The 21416-nt window shown below is 35.8% G+C and overlaps 1 protein-coding gene across 1 annotated transcript; it reads right to left on the bottom strand.

The window, feature by feature from the left end:
• Positions 1-749: 749 nt before the first annotated feature.
• Positions 750-2055, bottom strand: LOC109243022. The gene has a single exon (XM_019409910.1). It carries the CDS (start codon positions 1981-1983, stop codon positions 1108-1110), a length of 876 nt encoding a protein of 291 aa, XP_019265455.1. The 5' UTR covers positions 1984-2055; the 3' UTR covers positions 750-1107.
• Between the last annotated feature and the right edge of the window lie 19361 nt (positions 2056-21416).

The following is a 21416-nucleotide window of genomic DNA, read 5'->3' as shown; positions in this document are numbered from 1 at the left end:
GGATTCTCACAAATCCAAGCTTGCTCTTTTCCCCGAGCGCCAATTTCATCGCCCTGCTCCACAGTGCCTTGTTCTCTCGACCTGTGAGCTTGAGCGGAATTAAGACGAGTCATGGAGCATCTGAAGCTTGCAAAAATAGTGGATGATTATTATTTAGTGAACTGACTTCCTTATCCGCCATGGCTGCTAGAAATTGAGCTCGAAATCGAAGAATTCCTTAGCTTTGAACTTTGCCGGAAACCTTGAATCTCGCCGGAAATCGATCGGGATTACAGTCCTTGCGATGCCCGCTCTGATACCATATTAGATTCTAGCTAACAAGAGAAACAGAGAAATGAAGAGGAAGAGAAATTCAACCTGTATTGTCTTGGAGAGAGAGTCGTTCAATACAATGTCTTATAGTGCTAATGTGCACTAACAAACTGACAGCACATAGCTAGCTGTCAACTAACCTAACTAACTACTTAACAGATATGTAACTAACTGGAAGACCACTTATACTTTTATTGTGTATATTTTAATACCCTATATCCCAAGAAGTCGCCTTTGTTAGGGTGCTTTATCCCTAATTCATGAGTGAATTCGAATTTACGCAGATGCAAATACAAATACCGCATCGGATGAAAAATCAAAAAAAAAAAAAAAATACCCTGCCTATGATTGAGTTTTGAGATGTAAGACGGACACGTGACAAACTTGGGCATTTTCTATGTTTACAGATTTTAAAACGTAAGTAGAAGACAATAAAGTGACGACAAAGAAAATACTATTATTTTCAAACCATCTTCATTATAATCTAACTACCAGAACAGTAAAATTTACAAGCCTTCACTCCAAAACCAAATTTATTTACAATACATAAACCTATTCATCACCTAGTATTGAAAAGGTCAAAAATTAAAAAGCAAGGAGAAAGGAAAACATTTCTAAATTTGAAAAAAAAAAAAGAAAAGGAAAAAAAAAATCCAAAAAGTACCGCTAATTTTAACGGAGTAAGTGAAAAAGCCGTTAATTTTACCGCCATATTCCAAAAAATTTCCAACTACTACCATATAAGACTTGACTTTTCGTGCTCTTCTTTCAAACTTCTTCCTTGGGACCCACACTTTAAACAACTGCGTTGATTTCATCGCCTACCCATGATTCCGATCTCCGGCCCGAGGCGAACCTTTTCATTCCTCCTAAACCGGCCGGTTCAGAAACCGGTTCAACACCAACTGGACCTCCGCGTGTTTTCGCTACGCTCACGCTCTTGCTTTTTCTTAGTGGTTTTACCGATCCTTCTACCCTAGAACCCAGTGCTTTCTCCGTACTAGACCTCGCCGGTTTTTTCTGATTCCGGCCAGACCGGAATATCGATAGTAACCGTGAACAGAATCCGGTTTTGCGTTTCTCACCACTGCTTCGTGATCTCTCGAGTGATTTTTCACATTTTTTGGATTGTTTTTCAGATGATCGGCGGCGACTTCGTTTTGATCTTACTCTTCCCATACAGGATACTTTCGGCGACGACGGTTCAGTAACTGAAGCTGATTTCAATGTGGATTCAGACCGCTTCGCCGGGAAAAGTCGTATATTCGCCGGTCTACAAGTTCGGCGTTTCGAATCGACGAAACTAGCCTTCTGAGTCTTCGGTAGTCCAATAATCGAAGCCTTATTTTTCAAAGCCGACGAAAATCTCTGCGAATTCGAATTGGAACCTGGAGTATTTAAGTTCGTCGGATTTGGACCGATACCTTTCGTGGACTCTTTACGTTCCAAAAAAGCGTTCCGATCAAACCAATCGAACTCAGCATCTTTCGAAAGCCAGAATGATTCCGGCGGAAAATCAGGCGGATTTTCTGGTTCCTTCTTATCGGCGTTTAAATCATTTTTCACCGTTTTTTCGCCGGCGCTGTCCGCTAAAGTTTCACATGCAACTTTCCGGTCATATCCCCCGCCGGCACAGGCTGAAACTAGAGTTTCTAAATCTACTTGAGGCATTCTAGAGAGAGAAAGTTGAAGAAATTTGAAGAGAGAGTGAAAATGGCAAATGTGAAAGGAAGAAATCCTAAGGTGATTGAGTAGACGCAAGTAAATATTTATAAATAGAAACTTTGATTTTAATTTAATTTTTTCATATTTACTACTATACTACTTGTTCTCTTCCATTACCGTTTACGGTCCGAATTTAAATATAATTTTTATAATAAAATTTATATATTTAAAAATTACATAAAGTATTATAGGTCATTATAATTATTTAAAAATATTTAAAAAAATATATAAACATTATGAGTATAGAAAAAGTAATTTAATTATTGAAATTCGAACACCGCTCCATAAATTAAAATGAAGGAAATAACGAATAAAGAGTTCTTTTTCTAGAAGGTGACTTTCATTTTTGCCAAAATAAAAGTGAAGGAAAGGAAAGTTCCAAAGTTTTGATGTTACTTTAGAGATATAGTCAATGTTTTTGATTTAACTTTTTTGTACATTGTTTACTACTAAATGAATCTGTGGGGGCAGCGGAATAAGTTTGATTTTTGTTCGAATGAGAGGCAGAATTTTAAGATTGTCTTTAATATGTAGCAAAATGTGAAGATAGTTATAAGATGGCCAATCATTTTTATAATTTAGTGTATTACATATGTTTGTAAATGATTTAAGAGATCTTTAGTTCAAATGTCATTATTCTTAAGCTAATCAAATGTCTTTTGTGTTTGTCATTCGGCAGGACATGGCGCATCTCCAGCTGAGTAAGGACATAACCCTTGATAGAAGGTTGTGAAGGTCGAGAATTAATGTTGAAGGTTAGTAGTAGTAAAACGTACTTTCCTTTCATTCTGATAGTTGTATTACTCTTGTTTTGTTTTCTTGAATTTCTAGTATGAACTGATGTTGCTTCTACTTCGATGAGTTACTATTTTGCTGTTGTTACTATTTCTTTTCCTATAACTTCCTACTATTTTTACATTTCAATTTGCTTTACTGCTATGATTGTGCTTGCCTGAGCCCAATGTCTATTGGAAACAACATCTCTACCTGCACAAGGTAGGGGTAAGGTCTGCGGATACACTACCCCCCTTAGATTCCACTTGTGAGATTACACTTTCTATTATAATCTCACAAGTAGGGTCTGGGGAGGATAGGTATACGTAAACCTTATCCTTAACTTGTGAAGATAAAGAGGTTAGTTCCTATAAACCTTGACTTTCTATACCAAAAAAACAATAATAAAGTAGTCAGGGGCGGATCCAATATAATAACTACGGGTTCTCGTGAACAGAGTAACTTGAGATTCTTTAGGAACTCATAAACATAAAATTCTGGATCCGCCTCTAAAAGTGATGTGTGGGTAGGTGGTGGTGGTGGTGGGGGGGGGTTGATCTATCACGTACTCCCTCCGGTTCACAATAAGCGACCAGTTTCCTTTTAGCACGCCCATTAAGAAAATGCTAAATCCTATACAAAAATACCTAATATGACTAAATTATCCTTAATTAAATATTGGTCACATAGTTATAGTGAGGTGTGAGAAATTTTTTTAGGGATATACACATGAGGATAAAAGAGTAAAAACAAATTGAATTTTTTCTTGATTACCTAACTGAACACTTATTTTGAACCAAAATGAAAAAGTAAACTGGTCACTTATTGTGAACCGGAGGGAGTAGCATTTAGCCGATTGGAGTGTGGCGCCGGTATTTTCTTTTTCTTTATTTGTCCAAAAGTTTCCCTTTTTCTGTTTATTGTTTAAGCATTCAGATCAACCACATATAACTTGTATACAAACAATCATAACATAATAATTCAAAAGACTGGTTGGAGTTGCCATTGCCACCAATCAATAATTAATTATTAATAATTTGTTAGTTTAATTAATTAGATGCAACCCAACTTATAATTTATTAGCTGTACAAATGTGAGATCAACTGATCATTTCTTCCTGTGACATCAACAGATATGCATGACCTCTGTTAGGTATCAAATTTGGTCGTGTTAGATAGTAATTTGAAATGGAATTAGGTATAGGTAGATGTTAATTATTTTATTTTTATTCTAGCCAAAGAATTTAAATAATAAATTTTATTTTACTATAAATTTCATTGTTAAAAACTTAAAACTGAGGTTGTGAACAATAAACCTAATAATTAGGAAAGAAAAGCCTTTTAGAAACTAAAGAATAAGTTGTCATTATAGGGATGACAATTTTTGGCTAACATTAATTATTTTTTTGAAGAATTCTACAAACCTTTTCTCAAAATTATTGTTTTTGGACAGAATATGGCCTACTAAAATCCCCTGGTATTATTGTACTTTTCCTCTTTATTTGAGAGAAAAATAATTCCATTAAAGTTGAGGAAATATTTTTTTTTTCCTTTTGTTATTTTCTTTCTCTCGGAAAATAATTAGAGATTTTTCTATTAGTTGTACATTTTTAATGTCATGTAAGATAAACATCTAATAATTCCGATATCATTTGTAAATTAGAAATAATAATTGAGAATGTGGAGATTTGCCATATTTTCTAGCATGATATTAGTTAAATTCTCACAAGTAGAAGATTAGTCTTAAAAATATGGGAAAGAATAGAACACCAACCAGATTGATTTGGTACGACATTTGGAAAATTAACAGTGATTAGGTGGGTAGAGCTAACTTTAATATTGGAATTAGTTAATTGTCACAACATAAATACATAATTATTTAGTCAAGAGACTTAACTATTTTGCTCCATTAAGTTACAGGTATTTGGTTTAGAAAGTGGACACTCAATTTAAGATTGAAGAAGTCTATAGGGTTTCAGTTATATACACCGATAGTGTAAATTTTTTATTTTTTTTTATATTATTAGTGAATCTTAATTTTTAATTAAATTAACAACAATGATCTTGTGTATTCTCACAAGTGGGGTTTGGGGAGGGTAGGGTGTACGCAGCCTTACCCCTACCCTGGACGGGCAGAGAAGTTGTTTCCGATAGACCCTCAGCTAAAAAAAAGTTGAAAGAAGCACTTATAACAAGTAATAACAATACAAGATATTTAAAAAACTAAAATAGCAAAATAAAAGATGAAAGAAGCATTGATAACAAGTAATACAATACAAGATGTGTAGTAATAGTCATCTAAGAATAAAACAATACCATACTAACATTAATACTACTGAACGAAGGAAGACAAAGGGAAACACTCGACTACCTAATAACCTTATACCTAATTCTCAACCTTCACACCATCCTATCAAGAGTCATGTCCTCGGTTAGCTTAAGTTGTGCCATGTCTCGCTTGATCACCTCTGCTCAAGACTTCTTTGGCCTACCTCTACCCTTCCTCTGACCCCCCAAGGACAACCTCTCACACCTCCTGACTGGGGCATCTGTATTTCTCCTTTTAACATGCCCGAACCATCGAATTCTCGCTCTCGCATCTTATCCTCCACGTAGGCCACTCCCACATTGTCCCTAATAACTTCGTTCCTAATTTTCAATTAAAATTACGTACTATTTTTATCAGATTATCAATTAATGTTTATTAAGAGATTTACTTGTAATTATCTAATGAGTGATCTGATTGTGTTAATATCTTTTTATAGCGTCAAACATAAAACTTAAGCTCTTTGCTATATATTAGAAGTAGTTTTAATTTGTTAGTTGTATTGAGATAATCCAATATAAATTTTCATGGAAGATAATACTGTGTTTAATTGGCTAGACAAGAAAAAATAATCCTTACTACATTAGTTGTCCAGTTCCTCATAAATTCTGTTTCCCCACTTTGTATTATGGTTTAAAATTAAATGGAGCAGACTTTTAAACTATAATTGAACGAAAACAATTTGCATAAAAGGTCAAATATTAATGATCTTTTGCACCGGCTGCCTAACACACACAATTCTCTCAGTTGTTACTTTTGTTTTAAGTAATGGATAGACTTCTTTCAAAAAGTTATGGCCCGATTAAATTTGAATTCGTATCAGGAAATCTAGGGGTGGATTTAGGTCATTTCACGGTATGCGTAAACTCATGATATTTTCATCAGACTAGGTATTTTATGTATATATTTCGTAAAGTTAATCAAATAAATTGGCCTCCATATTCCAAAAATGCTGAATGTTGTACCTGGTTGAATGCTGGGTTATTTATCCAAAGGAATATGGATCGATTCACACTTAGGACTTCTTTTTTTCTCACTTTTTCAGTGGTGCATCCATGTTCTAAAAATTCTAAATCCGCCTATCCCACATTGAAGAATAAAGCACTTTCTGATTTTATACCTAAAGCTCGAACCTAAAATGCTCGTTAAGGACAAAAGATTTATCATTATACCACAACTCTTATTGGTCATGCAAATTCCACTTTCATGGTAGCATTGCCATTTCTATTTGCTAAATCTATTAAAAGTTTAATCAGCTCTTAAATAGAGGTACCTCACTTAATTGAAGTAGTCAATGTTTTGGTTGCTTAGGGAATTCTTTTTCTTATTTTCCCAAACATCAAATAATGGAAAATGAAATTTACGTGTCTGTAACGTGTGGGAAAGAAATTTAATTTCTAAATTTTATAAACTAATGTTTGAATAATGATTTTTAGGACGCTGAATTATTTCATAGGGGATCAATTTATGATCTTAGTTAGGCAAATGTGAACAAGAAAGTGTTGAGGAATAATATATTTCATTTAAGTATGATTATGATTTTTTTTTAAAAAAAATTAGATAGAAGAGTTTGCTGGCTCATGGTTTTTCTTTATCAATGAGAAGTTGATTTTGATACTCCTTTCTCTTTTATTCATACTCCAATTCTTCCTCTTCATTTGAAACAATACTTAATAGTCAACATAGATAATGATAGCAAGACCAAAACAAGAAGAAAACAAATAATAAAATACAAATTTATCCTACCTAGTTAGTACTTACCATTATTCTAATATGATAAGTTCAATATTATTCTAATATGATAAGTTCAATACATGTCGAAGAAAAATAAAAATAAAAAGAAAGTTGAAAATTCTACTCTTTGTCATGGCTTACGTCTATTATTCAAAATGTACTTCTTCTTTTTTGTTTCCTATGTGAAATTCAAACTTCTATTGTTAAGTTACAACTTCTCTGGATTCTATTTTATGTACTATTCTTTTATATTTATTTCGAGAAAAAATAATATAATTTTATATTTAAAAATAATTTTAATATTAATATTATCATTTTACTTTTAATAATATGATTTTATAGCCACATAAATATCACGCCATGTTTTAGATCATAAACTCTAAAACCTTTCTTTCTTTCTTTTTAAAATGGACCATGAATCTATGCAATCACATAGTAGATTTATAAAAAAGGAAATGAAGGGTATAATATTCGATAAATGCTAGATTTAATAATTACCAAACTTCTTTTTCCTTTTTCCCTTTTTGCCTATTCTCCATGTGATGTTCCCAACCACAAAAAGAATCAAGAAAAATAGAAAGAAGGGATTTTGCTACAAACAATCGATTGAATTTACTATTTAATTTTTCTAAATATTGTATATAGATTATATATTAATTATATATAATTATGTATTATACGTATATTTTATATATTTATTTGACCATTTTAAATTTAAGTATTTAAGTGGACAACTATTTCGATTAATTCCCCTAAAAAATACTCCCTCCGGTCCACAATAAGTGTCCTTTATATTTTGGTCCAAAATAAGTGTCCATTTATATAATCAAGAAAATATTCAATTTATTTTTCCAAAATTACCTTTATGTACGTATTCCTAAAAAGTCTTTTACTCCTCACATTAAGTTGTGTTGCAATACTCCCTCCGGTCCAAAATAAGTGTTTTTTGGCCTTTTTCTTGTGGTCCAAAATAAGTGATTTTTCCAGATTTCAAGAATGAATTAATTATTTTTTTCCTACATTGTCCTTGGAGTAAATAGTGTTGGAATATGTGTTAGGAGTGTTTATGTGAGATAGTAAAGGTTAATATGGTCAATTCCATTGCTAATTAATGCTAAAAGGTGGATTTCTTAATCTGTGTGAAAACATCCAAAAAATCACTTATTTTGGACCGGAGGGAGTATTTAATTAAGGATAGTTTAGTCATGCTTATTATTTTTATCTAAAATTTAATATTTCCTTAATAGGCGTGTCTAAAGCAATTGGTCACTTCTAATGAACCGGAGGATGTAACTTGTCTAGTAAGGCAGCTAAGTGAAAAGCGAAAGGCCCAAATAAAAGCCCTCAAATTGGACTAATTTAAAGCGTTGTGATTCCTCACATCACACCGTGTTTCGTATATTGTTCCAGAACATCCTGAGTTGGTGACGCCGCCAGGAAAGGATTTTTTTTGCACATAATATTTTTCATCAAGCACCATTTTTATGGTCTAATTAACCATTTATAGATACCCTTTGCTATATTACGTGTTATAGATACCTTTTATGTTTTTATACAATGTATTTCATGTATTTAAGCTGTTGTATTCATTAATACAACCAAAAATATAGGCGTAAAATCTGGAATTCCAGCTAAGTTTGACATGTATTTAGCTGTATTCAAGCGACATTAACATTAAATACAGTAACGTATCTGCTCTAAAAACGGAAGGAAATAAAATCACATGATATTCTCCTAATTTAACTCAACGAACTAAAACGATCCCTCATTAATCTGTATTTGAAAGATACATAATAAAGATTATAGCTGAATAAAGAGAAATACATATGAATAATACAGTTGAATACAACAAAATACACCTTAATTCATCTGAATAAAACACTTGAATACAACAAAAAAACAACTGAATACAGCTGAATAAACTCTTGAATGCAACAAAATACAACTAACTTCTGCTGAATAAAATAGTTAAATATAACTGAATACAGTTGTATAAAACACTTGAATACAACTAACTACTGCTGAATAAAATAGTTAAATACAACTGATTAAACCTGAATACAAGTGAATACAGCTGAAGAATACATTCAAATAGAACTGAAATCAATTCATGGTCTACGCAGAAATCAATAAGCCACTTGAACCGCTTCAAAGGATAGAGAACAGGGTCAGGACCAAAATGCTCTAATCTAGCCTTCAAATTATTTCTATGAAGCAGCCAACCCAGTTCCTGAATAAAATCCAGCCAACAGCTTCCTCTGCAATTATGAAAGGGAAGAAAACGAACAGGCCCTCTTAGACCTGAAGAGTAGCGGACCTCACAGCAGTTAACACACACACGACGTGCCTGGAATCACACCAAATCCGACCAAAACAGAGCAGAAAGTTGCTGTAAATCCAGTCGAAAATTGAGAATTTGGGTAAGAAACTAGGGTTTGTGGGAGAAGAGAGTCTGGTTGTATGCAAACAGAGAGAGATTGTATTGGGGTTTGCAAATACGCGGTAATTATATGAGAGAAAATACAAAAAGGGAGAGAGAAAAATAGTAGTTAGCATATATGGTGCCTTAATTGTAGGATGTAACTATATTTAGATTTTTTGCTATAAAGGATAAAAGGTATTTATAGGATGTAATATTTTAAAATGGTAATTATTATTGATAAATAGGGTACTAAGGTTTTCTATAGGGTGTAAAAATTCCTAATATAAAGGAGTGACTACTACCACAATAATAATTCAGTATTAGTGATGTAATCAGAAATTCTGTTAAGGGTATTCAAATTTTTAGATTGAAAAAGAATTAAATAGACCACAACATAATGGTCTCAGTCTAGTTTTGGCAATAAAATGGACAGGAACATGTAAACAACATGTCACTTTGAACAGCCTGAACTGCTGGACTGCCTCACCCAATTATGTATTGGTGTACAAAATATAATATATAATCATATAGAGTAGTATTTAACTTATATATGCAGTATAATTTTTCGACAAAGGGTGTGTGCTTGATCACCTTTGGCATAAGATGGCTACGCCACTGCTCGGCATAACTATATATATATATATATATATATATATATATATATATATATATATATATATATATATATATATATATATATATATATATATTAAATAAGAGGTTTATATATCTTGATTGGTCCCCTAAAACTTAAAACTTAGACAGTGGCATTTGGTTTGTGGGAGGGGGTAGAGCTTGACTTTTATGTATTGCTTGGGTTCAATTTCACTTCAGTATTTGTTCAGTTATATGTTCAACAGTGATATAATTACCACTTTTAAATTATGAGTCACTACTAGAAAATGACCTAATTTCGTCCATGAAAATCGATCGATGTCCGTCGGAACTTAAGGAAAAGTGACCGATTTTCGATCGCTTGTAATTAGTCGGACAAAATAATGGTCTCTAAGATGTTGCGACCGAAATCGGTCGCAATTTTTCAACCGAAAACGGTCGGTTATTTCAACCCGTTGACTGACAACAAAGAGAAATATACCGACTGAAATCGGACGGTATTAATTAAATTTTATTTATTTATTTTTCAAATAGCGACCAACATCGGCCCGAATTTTAGATATATAATAATTTTATAATTATTTGTAAATTGTAATAAGTCGATCGAAATCGGTCGGTATACTAAGAAAATAAATAAATTTAAAAAGATATTTCCAACCGACTTCAACCGGAAATTTCAAGATTCTGCAGATTTCATTTGAAATTTTCGACCAAACTCGGTCGGAAATTTTGAATTTCTAGGAAAAATAAGATTTTCGATCGAGTTCGGTCGGTTTTCTAGGTAAAAACTGGGTAGAATATGCCTGTTTTTAAGCTACACCACCTACCAATTACAATCAATATCCATCCTATAATGGTAGCATTACATTGTCGTCATTCAACCATAATTAACCACCACCAACAACAATTAACCAACAACAACCACAACAACAACAACAACAACAATTAACCAACAACAACGCTAATAACAACCACAACCATAACAACAACGCCAACCACAACAACAACTATACAAATGTTCAATAACAAAATAATATCAACAATACAATCATTATTCAAAACTATTCCCAACTAAATATTTATAAGTTCAAGACTTTGTTTAGCAATGCACACCATTTAATGAGTGTTTTATATTGCATCATCTCCATCTTCACCACTAGAACCTTCATCGTCGGCATGGTTCTAAGGATCACAACGAGAAGGATTAGCATATGGGGAAGGCTCACGAAATCGGAGAATGGGGAAAGCACCACCAGCAAGAAGATTGGCCAGCTGACCTTGAAAAAGATTAAATTGTTGGTCCCTCTTTTCTAGCTGAGCTTGAAAGGTACCAAATTGTTCATGTCTCTTTTGTTCTCTAGTGTGATGACCCAAAAAGTCATCACTTGTATTAGAAACAAATTCAGTGTTCCGAGGCCTAAAACCTCCTTTTCACCTCACCTCGATTTACGTGCACAGTTCGGGCGCGCAGCCGGAAAGCCATTATATGAAAATCTGTGAAAAATAATAAATTTTGCCTTTAAAATGAATTTAAGTTGACCTCGATCAACATTTTGAGTAAACGGACTCGAATCCGTGTTCCGACGATCCCGGGAGGTCCGTAAGAAAATATGGGACTTGGGCATATGCCCAGAATCGAATTCCGAGGTCCCTAGCCCGAGAAATGAATTTTTTAAAAAACTTATTTTCTGAAAAATACATGAGTTTTTAAAAATGAAATGTGTTTGAAATTTGATGGTATCGGGCCCGTATCTTGGTTCCGAAGCCCGGTACAGGTCTTATATGTGATTTAAGTTGAGTCTGTGAAGTTTGGTAAGAAACGGACTTGAAATGATGTGAATCGGACCTTATTTGAGAAAATTAGAAAATTTGATGTTCTTGAGTGATATCATGATTTTGATGCTAAATTCATAGTTGTTGATGTTATTTTGGTGATTTGAATGCACGAGCGAGTCCGTATGAAATTTTTGGACTTGTGTGCATGTTTGGTTTGGAGCCCCGAGGGCTCAGGTGAGTTTTGGATAGGCCACGGAGTGAAATTGGATCTGATCTCGCATTTGCGAGATCAGGCATCGCAATTGCGATGCAAGTAGGGTTCGCAAATGCGAGAAATTCGTTGCAAATGCGAAGAACCTCGGGCCAGCCTTATCTCGCATTTGCGAGATACACTTCGCAATTCGAAGTGTTCAGTTTATGCCTGAAGTCGCAAATGCGGTATTCGCAAACGCGACAGGCCTATCGCAAATGCGAAGAAGGCCGGATAATTGACTTGGTCGCAAATGCGACATTTTGTTCGCAAATGCAAAGTCCTAGTATTCTGAAGGGTTCGCAATTGCGACATCAGAGACCTGTAAATCCACACTTAGACGCATTTTCAACCATTTTTCATATCTTCTCAAAACATAAACACTCTAGGGCGATTTTTCAAAGGCAACTTCTTCTCCAAATCGATTGTAAGTTATTTCTAACTAGTTTTCTTCAATCCTTAACATCTTTCACATGATTTTAACTCAAAATCAATGATTTTCATGGGGGAAATTGGGTGTTTTGGGTAGAACCTAGGTTTTTTTAAATTTTGGGGATTTGGACCTCGATTTGAGGTCCGATTTCAAAACAAATTGTATATTTGAGTTCGTGGGTGAATGGGTAGTCGGGTTTTGGTTCGAACCTCGGATTTTGACCATGTGGGCCCGGGGTCGATTTTTGACTCTTTGGGAAAAACTTTAGAAAACTTATTTCCATGCATTAGAACCGATTCATTTAGCATTCATTGATGTAATTAAGTAACTTGTGGCTAGATACGAGCGAATTGGTGGTGGAATCAAGAGGTAAAGCTATAATTGAGGCTTGAACTGTGTTCGTGCCATTGAGGTAAGTGTTTGGTCTAACCTTAGCTTGAGGGATTAGGAGTTGTGTCCTCTTTGCTATGTGTTATTTGTTGAGTACGACGTATAGGCATGGTGACGAGTATCTATACGTTGGTGTCAAGCATGCCCGTGAGTCTTATGTTGTTGTGACTAATGTGACTCCGTTGTATTGCTCATGTTTAATGTGGTGATTGCTATTATTGAGCAAGGTTTGTGGAAAGCTATTGGTAATTGTATATTGAAGAGCGTTGGCTCACGTTGTAAAGTGATTTGTGGATGTCTAAGTTGGCAATTGAACCTTATAGAGCATTGGCTCAAATTGTGAATCAAGTTGTAAGTAAATGTGAAAATGAGAAGAGGATTATGGTATTGATCCCTTGCCGGGACGTTGTTGCTTTTAATGTTGTTCCCTTGCCGGGACGTTGTTGTTTTAATATTGTTCCCTTGCCGGGATTTTATTATGATTCCTTTATTCCTTGCCCTTATTGTTTGTGTTTGTTGTCTGGGTGAGGAAGAGTGTAAAGCACGAAGGGTGATGCCGTGCAATGTTTTTGTGAGAGAGTGTTAAAGCACGAATGGTGGTGCCGTGTATTATTTTGTGAGGAAGAGTGTAAAGCACGATGGGTGATGCCATGCCGCACGATGTACCATTCCGTGCCAATTATATTGCTTTTATGGTGAGGATGAGAGTAAAAGCACGAAGGGTGATACCGTGCAGTTTATATTGGTTTTTATGGTGAGGATGAGAGTAAAAGCACGAAGGGTGATGCCGTGCACTTGTTTGATTTCTGATTCTTGATGATAATTGAATTGTGGTGTTCCATATATTTAACTGTTGTCCTCCTGTTGCCATTTGGTATTTCCCCGCAGCATGTTTCCCCCTCCCATCCTTGACTACACATTTCTGCTTCTATTTTCCGCTGTACATTATTTATCTGTACGGGTTTATTTGGTAGTCTGGTCCTAGCCTCGTCACTACGTCGCTGAGGTTAGGCTAGGCACTTACCATCACATAGGGTCGGTTGTGCTGATACTACACTTTGCACTCTTTTGTGCAGATCCCAGTGCTTTAGATTTCGAACCGCAGTGAGATTTCGACCCGGGGTAGTCCTGCAGGCGTCCGCAGGCCTTGGCGTCTCCCTCTATCTATTTTCCTGTTTCTTTTATGTAGTCCCAGAGACAGTATTTTGTTATTTCTTTCAGACCTTTATTTGTAGTACTTTTAGACAGTCTGTGAAGTTGTGACACCAATCTTGGGTAGTTTTGTTATGGAATGGTGTTAGCAGTATTATTAAACCTGAAATTGAATCTTCCGCTTGATTAAATTATGTTGTTTATAGAATTTTGGTTCTAAATTGTTAACGAATTTAAAAATGGAAACAAGGCAAATAATTCAGTTGATTGGCTTGCCTAGCTTTCACTAGTAGGCGCCATCACGACTCCCAAGGGTGGAAAATCCGGGTCGTGACATCTAGCCTTTGTCTCTTCAAGCTTTGCTGTCAGCTTTGCGATCTTCTTTTCCATAGACGAGATAGTCGACCTATCAATTGCCTCGCCTTCGGCGGAAGTCCCTATACCTTGCAATCCAACCCTGTAGCGCCGAAATAATCTCTCTGGAAGGCCGTATGCTATCCCCTTATTAGGACCAACGACATCATCCAACCATATCCTCTGCGCTTCTTCGTCTGAAAGGGGTGGTCGCTCGCCTTGCTCATTCGGTGGCAAGCTCTGAGTGTACTCCTCCACATTAATCTTGTAGCGGCCCTTTATTTAGAAGATAGAAAATTATTAACTATATAATATTATAAACATTAATTTCAAGTTATAGTAATTATAAAACTTACATATGCAGTCTCCGCCCGGTCCTCGACCCATCTAGTTGGATCTGTCGGTGCCTTCTTCTTCCGGATGTGAGTCTCCATGAAGAAATCATCATGAGTCATCTTCCTCCCATATTTTTTTTCCTACAAATATAATAAAACGTGTTAACTAAATTAAAATATATAAATATAGTTCGATAAAATAGATGTAAATATTTTAAGGAATTACCAATAGTCTCCTCGTAGTCCCCATGCTCCTTGTACCCACACAGTGCAAGGATCCACCCTTCTCAGATGCTCGGGCCTTCTTTTCCTGTTCACTCCTCTTCTCTAATTTCTCGATTGTCCACTGCCTCAGCATATCCTCCCATAAATGCGGTAGAACCCATGAAGGCTTCTTGCTCTTCTTTCGAGCAGAGCAAAAGGAATCAGATAGTCTTTTACGACATTTGAACACAAAATTTTTGCACAAATTTCATTGTTATACCGGTCCTTCCAGGCACACTTCGTCTGCAAATGAAGTATGTAACACTAGATGAAAATATTGATAATATAATGCTTAAGTAGATAAGAATTATATTAAAATCTTAAATTTGTTGAAAATTTGCTGCACGAGCTCCGCTGGAAAGTCACTCCAAGTCGCATAGGGTGCATCATACAACCGGCCCAGAGCTTCAGTGATTATCTTTGTAGTCCGATGATTAGGTATGAACCTGCAACATAGCAATTACGTTAAATAAACAAGAGTAACTATTATAATTTAGCAAAAATAAAGAAGTAATAAATAAATCTTACCCATTGCCCTCTGATGATCATCATATGATAACGATCAAACCGCACTTCCTATGGATCATCATCCTCAGATGAATCTGAAGCGTGCGCAGAAAGGGAGGCATCCGGCTCAACGGTACTATCCCGAAGGCGAAGTCTAGAAATGCTAGGAGACGAATTCCGTGGAGAGGGAGACGGGGTCGCTGATGAAGATGGCTGCGATCCACACCCCTGCAGCGATCTAGACCCCTGCTGCGATCTAGACCACTGCTGCGATCCGGTTGGCTGAAATCTAGATTGATGCAATCCAGCTGGTGATGAAGCTTGGAGCAGATGACGGGCATACCACATGCCTTGTGACTGCTAATTCGATGGACCCATGTAACTACATGCAGGATCATATGGAGGAAGCAGGGTATAGCCCTGTGCCGGAGAATGGTAAGAATACTGCTGGGAGGGCGAATGATAGGTTGTTTGATGAGTAGATGGATGTGGTAGAATAGATGTGTGCCTAGAAGATTGTTGCCGGCCATCAGCAGTGGAGGGATGCAAGTGTGGAGTGGAAGGAAGCGAGGGTGTAGCACCATCATCGTGATCAATAGGCCTCTTATCCTTCCTAGACCTACCTCGACTCCTACCGGTCATCTGCATAAATTAAAGAAAATGTTAGATTAAGAATATAAATCTATATAAGTTGAGAGCGCTTGAAAAAACTAATATGCTAGTCGTCTTCGAAGTATCCTTCGTCGTATGAAAATTCTTCCCCTTCACTTATTTCATTTTCATTAGGTGATTCTTCATCCTCATTTTCTATGATTGTTATTTCCTCCATATCAACTTCTTCTAATATGCGTTGAGGATGCTCCAAGTCATTTTCTAACTGATCATCCACCATTTGGTTAACACTTGAGGTATCGTTTAGCAACATCTAGCACATTCTCAACTTCCACCCTACCAACATGCTTAGTTTTGATTACAACCAACCAATCAGCCATATCCCTCCGCAATGGATATGGAGCATAATACACTTACCTAATTTTTTTTGTAATTATAAAAGGATCATAGTGATCATACTCCCTCTTTTTATTAACTTCAATTATGTTGTACTGCGAGTGTACATTTGTACCTCTTCTAGGTGTTGGGTCAAACCACTTGCATCGAAAAAGTATGATCTTCTTATTTGGCCAACCTGAATATGACAATTCTAGAATCTCTTTGATCACACCATAATAATCATTTTCCCCATCCTGGTTGCCTTCACCACCTTTGACACACACCCCATTGTTATTGTTTTTTTTATACTTGGAGCATTCCTCAGTGTGAAATTTGTAACCATTCACACAATACTTAAATATAGTTGTAACCCTAGGTGCAGGCCCCCAAGATATGCCTTTCAAAAATTGTTTAACACCGTTGTTTGGATTATTGACCTACATGTAGTGTTAAATAAATCACAAATGATCAAGTATATTCACAAGTGACCAAGTATGTATATTCACATGTGAGAAAGTATGTAAGATGCACGTACACACTCTTTAAACCATGCCTCAAATGTAGAATATACAGCATCATGGCCAAATTGACTCACGAAGCCACAGAGCGACACATTGAAAATTATTTGTTAGTTGCATCAACCAAATTAAATATTAGTCCATATAAATTAATCTTACGTCAACACTTACTTAAGAAAGGGTTGAACTTTCGGACAATTTAGCAACACATGATTTGAAGCTGATTTGTACTCCATACTATTTAGGCTCCTTTTTGTTCGATCTTTAGAACCTCGGCCTGGTTGATTGAATATGGACATTGGTGGATATAATGGATCAATCTCAATCACGACATTGTGTCGATTGGGCCTATTTCTAGCACATGGCACATGATTGTTGAAGTAGTAAGAACAACAATGGGCAGTTTCCTTTGCAAGATAGGCTTCGTATATGGATCCTTCAATCCCATTCCTCTCTTTAACAAATCGCTTACACTTGCCGATAGTCCAGCACATTGTCATATTAGACGATAACGTTAAAGAAAATTACAAGAATAAATCAAGGTTTGATAATTACCCCTCGAATGGATACATCCACCTGCATTGAACCAGCCCTCCAAGTCGCGCCCCGTGTATAAAGTGAATTGGAAGGTGTTCCATCACATCAAATAAACCATATGGAAATATCCTTTCTAGCTTATTGCTGATTACAGGAATGTTTTGATTCATTTGAAATAGGTTTTCTTCCCTTAATGTGATAAAACATAAGTTTTTTACTAACAAACTTATCTCTGTGATGGGTTTCCATATATTTTAGGCAAACCACAAAATGCAATAGGGATTAAGGTTTCCACGAAGGTATGAAATTCATGACTTCTCATATGAGTTAGCTTTCCTTCAACCATATCGGCACGTTTTTCCAGGTTCGAAGCATAGCCCTCGAGCATCTTTAGGTTTGTAACCCACTCACAAATTTGTCGTCTTTGTTCCAAAGTGAATGTGTAGCTGGCCTTGGGCTTGAACACCTTACCATTATTCCAGAATGCAAATGTAATTCAGGTCCCTGCAATATTGTAAGTCCAGTCTAGCCTTCGGATTATCTTTTATCTTATTCTTATCATCCATCACTATGTTGAACAAATTATCAAAATAGTTCTTCTCAATATGCATGGCATCAAGATTGTGTCAGAGAAGATTATCCTTCCAATATGTCAACTCCAAAAATATGCTCTGTTTTGTCCGGTTATGAGTAACACCATATTCAGAAAATCTAGAAGGTGGGGCCTCGGTAACTTTAGTGAAGTTCTGAACCTTCTCCCAAATTTCCTCACCGGACAAAATTGGAGGTTGCAAATCATGTTCAACTGTTTTTGAATGCATTCTTCATCCTTCTGAACTCATAATCAACTAGCAAGAACTGACAATGACAATCAAACTATGACTACTTTCGGCCATGTTTAAAGTGAACGCTTTATAATTTTCCATGCATTAAGGACATGCTAACTTTCCAACAGTCATCCACCCAGACAACATTCCATACGCAGGAAAATCATAAATAGTCCACATTAAGTTGGCATGCAAGTTGAAATTTTGCTTAGTTGATATGTCATATGTCTCAACTCCATCATACCACAACTGTTTTAGCTCATCAATCAGAGGTTGCAAATATACATTAGTCAAACTCTTTGGATTACGGGGACCGGGAATAACACAATTTAAAAAAAATATATGGACTGGTCATACACATTTCAGACGGAAGATTATACGGCATATTAAAGACCGGCCAGCATGAATATGGTATTGCAGAAACAGAAAATGGCACGAAACCATCAGCACACAAACCCAACCAAACATTCTTCGGTTCACTAGCATAATCTAGATACGTCCTATCAAAATGCTTTCAAGCTTCCCCCCATCTGAAGGATGACACATAACACCGGGCGGCCTTCTATTTTTATAGTGCCATTTCATATGAGGAGCGGAAACTCATCGATGCGTACAACCTCTTTAGTCTAGGAATAAGAGGTAAATAATGCATCGACTTCACAACAACATTCTTCCCGTTGGAAAACCCGCTTAAAACGAGTTTTTTAACAAAATTTACAACTTTCTAAATCTACATCACCCTATAATACAACATGAAACCATCTTCACAACAATCGATTCTCATAGACGAGAGTCCTAACTTAGAGACCAATATTTTAGCCTTATAGAAATCTTCGGGTATGTTGAAAGTTGGGTCAACTAGTTCACTAATAAGGCCAATGAAAAAATCTATTCCCGCTTGAGAAATATTGGTATCTGATTTGATACTTAATAATCTAACCGCAACAGACAACTGAGAGTGCATACTCCATTCTCTTAGTGGACAACTAGCGGCCTCTAACTGTTCATAAAAATATTTTGCCTCTTCGTTAGGAGGTTGTTCAACGCTTTCATGGGTTTCAAAATCGAAGTGCATCCCAAAAACATCCGCAACCATTGCATGGTATCTAGGTGTAGACAATAAATTTGCGTCAAGAAAATAAAATCAAGACCGAAAAATATCGCAACAATCGTAGTATTTTATTTCGAATATTTGAGTATCACAATCTCTATGATTCCTCTGATTCTACTTTTCTAGTATAAATTCAAGGACCTTTGAGCTTGATCTTGAATTTGAATTTGATTTATCCGTCGCGAACACTTTGATTGTTGCCACGAATTGCATCATGAACAAGTAGCCTTGATCTTGAATGCCTTGTATTTAATTTGACTTCGTTCTTGATCTTGAATACTTGAATTGTTCTTCATTCTTGAGCTTGAACTTGATTTCTTGAACTTTGAACTTGAACTTGGACTTGAAGCTTGAAACTTGTGGAGGAATTTGCAGCGTTTGATCCACGAGCTCTTTCTTGCTTCTTGGTATAACTTCTGGTGTCTTTTCTGAGTTATGAAGACCCCTATTATTGTTGTGGAAGGGAGGATTTGTGATAAGAACAAACTCTTTCCGACCAATCAAATTAAAGTGTGACATGGCCGCATTTGATTGGCCAGAACATGTCACTTGCACACGTGGCGTGATTTCATTGGCCTTTCAGTGTGACTGGGCATGCTTTGTCAATTTGACACATGGCATGGTCCTATTGGCTCTTCCGCTTGACTTGGCGCGCCACGTCATTTGACACGTGGCACCAAACTGGGCCTCTAGGAAGATGACATCTTGGGCTTAACAAAGTAGGCTCATCACTTTAGCCCAATTAAATGGGCTAGCCCAATGGATTAAGACTTATTTATTTAATCCATATATATTGGACTTAGATAATTAATTCAATTATATTAGCCCATATATTTATTTGGACCAATATATCTTGAATTTAAAATATAGTCCAAATTATTTCATGAATTTAATTTTGATAAAATTTATATACCTACAAACGCCCCTAGTTCAAGTCTCGTCGAAATATAAATTTTAAGAACCAGACTTGAAGTATTTGTTGAAGACAGTTCGTATTTTCCTTGGAATGGCATCGTCAGTGTCGCTTCTTATAATTAGAACACCTTAGTTGCATTCTATCTGGACCAAAGTAGTGACGGATCCCATTTGCCATAAGTAATCCTTTGACTAACTCTCTCTTTTACTTAAGCACCAAAATTAAAAAAGAATTTTAAATGCCAAGCAATCTTAGTTAAAGTGATGCTGCAAGACTTCAAAATTGACTTCTTAATGGAGCACATAGCTGATCTACTACACGTGGCACTTATGTAGAACATATGAATTCATCACAATTTGTTATTGGTGTTGATTCGTATCACCACAATTGTTTTAATTCAAGTAGTACTCTGAAACACGCTTTTTTCTTCTCCGACTACAATTGTTAATTTGAGTAGGAGTCAAATTGCAGTAGCCCAGTTCATGTTGGAGACTAACCGTGACAGCCTCCTTTAATACTGATCCCACATCGGGACTTAGTTCTCAATAGCCTACTCAAATCATCTATATAAGTAGGAGGGGCAAACGGGCGGATCGGGTTGGATATGGTTCGGGTCGAAAACGGGTAATGAAAAAACAGATCAGTTATCCGACCCGAACCATATTTAATACGGATAAAAAACGGGTTAACCGGCGGGAGAATTCTTGTATATGATCACTTTTGGGAGAATTCTTAGTCTCCCTAACTTGAGGGACCCCAATTTGAGGCTTTACAAATGTAAAAGTTAGACCCATTGGTTATCCATTGGTTATTCATTGGTTATCCATTTTCTAAATGGATAATATGGTTCTTATCCATATTTGACCCGTTTTTAAAAAATTCATTATCCAATCCATTTTTTAGTGGATAATATGGGTGGTTAACTGTTTTCTTTTAACCATTTTGCCACCCTTATATATAAGGTTGCACTTTCTTCAACTCACGATCCTCAATTTTCAGTGCCTTTGACGCTTGTCAAGTATCACCGAAGGTAATTTCTTCTTCCATTCTTGTGCTTTTCTTCTTTTGTCGTTCTTTTTCTTTTGTAGGTCAAACAAGAAGGATGTGCTCTTGTTTAACGATAATATTTAATATTTAACTTATATATAT

This window comes from Nicotiana attenuata, unplaced genomic scaffold (genome assembly GCF_001879085.1).
Source record: "Nicotiana attenuata strain UT unplaced genomic scaffold, NIATTr2, whole genome shotgun sequence".
Lineage (NCBI taxonomy): Eukaryota > Viridiplantae > Streptophyta > Magnoliopsida > Solanales > Solanaceae > Nicotiana > Nicotiana attenuata.
The sequence above is the reverse complement of the archived record's forward strand: the minus strand, read 5'-3'. Positions and strand labels throughout refer to the sequence as shown.

Excerpts from the sequence above, each read along its gene's own strand:
- LOC109243022 (XM_019409910.1), bottom strand. The coding sequence starts at position 1,983 with ATGCCTCAAGTAGATTTAGAAACTCTAGTTTCAGCCTGTGCCGGCGGG.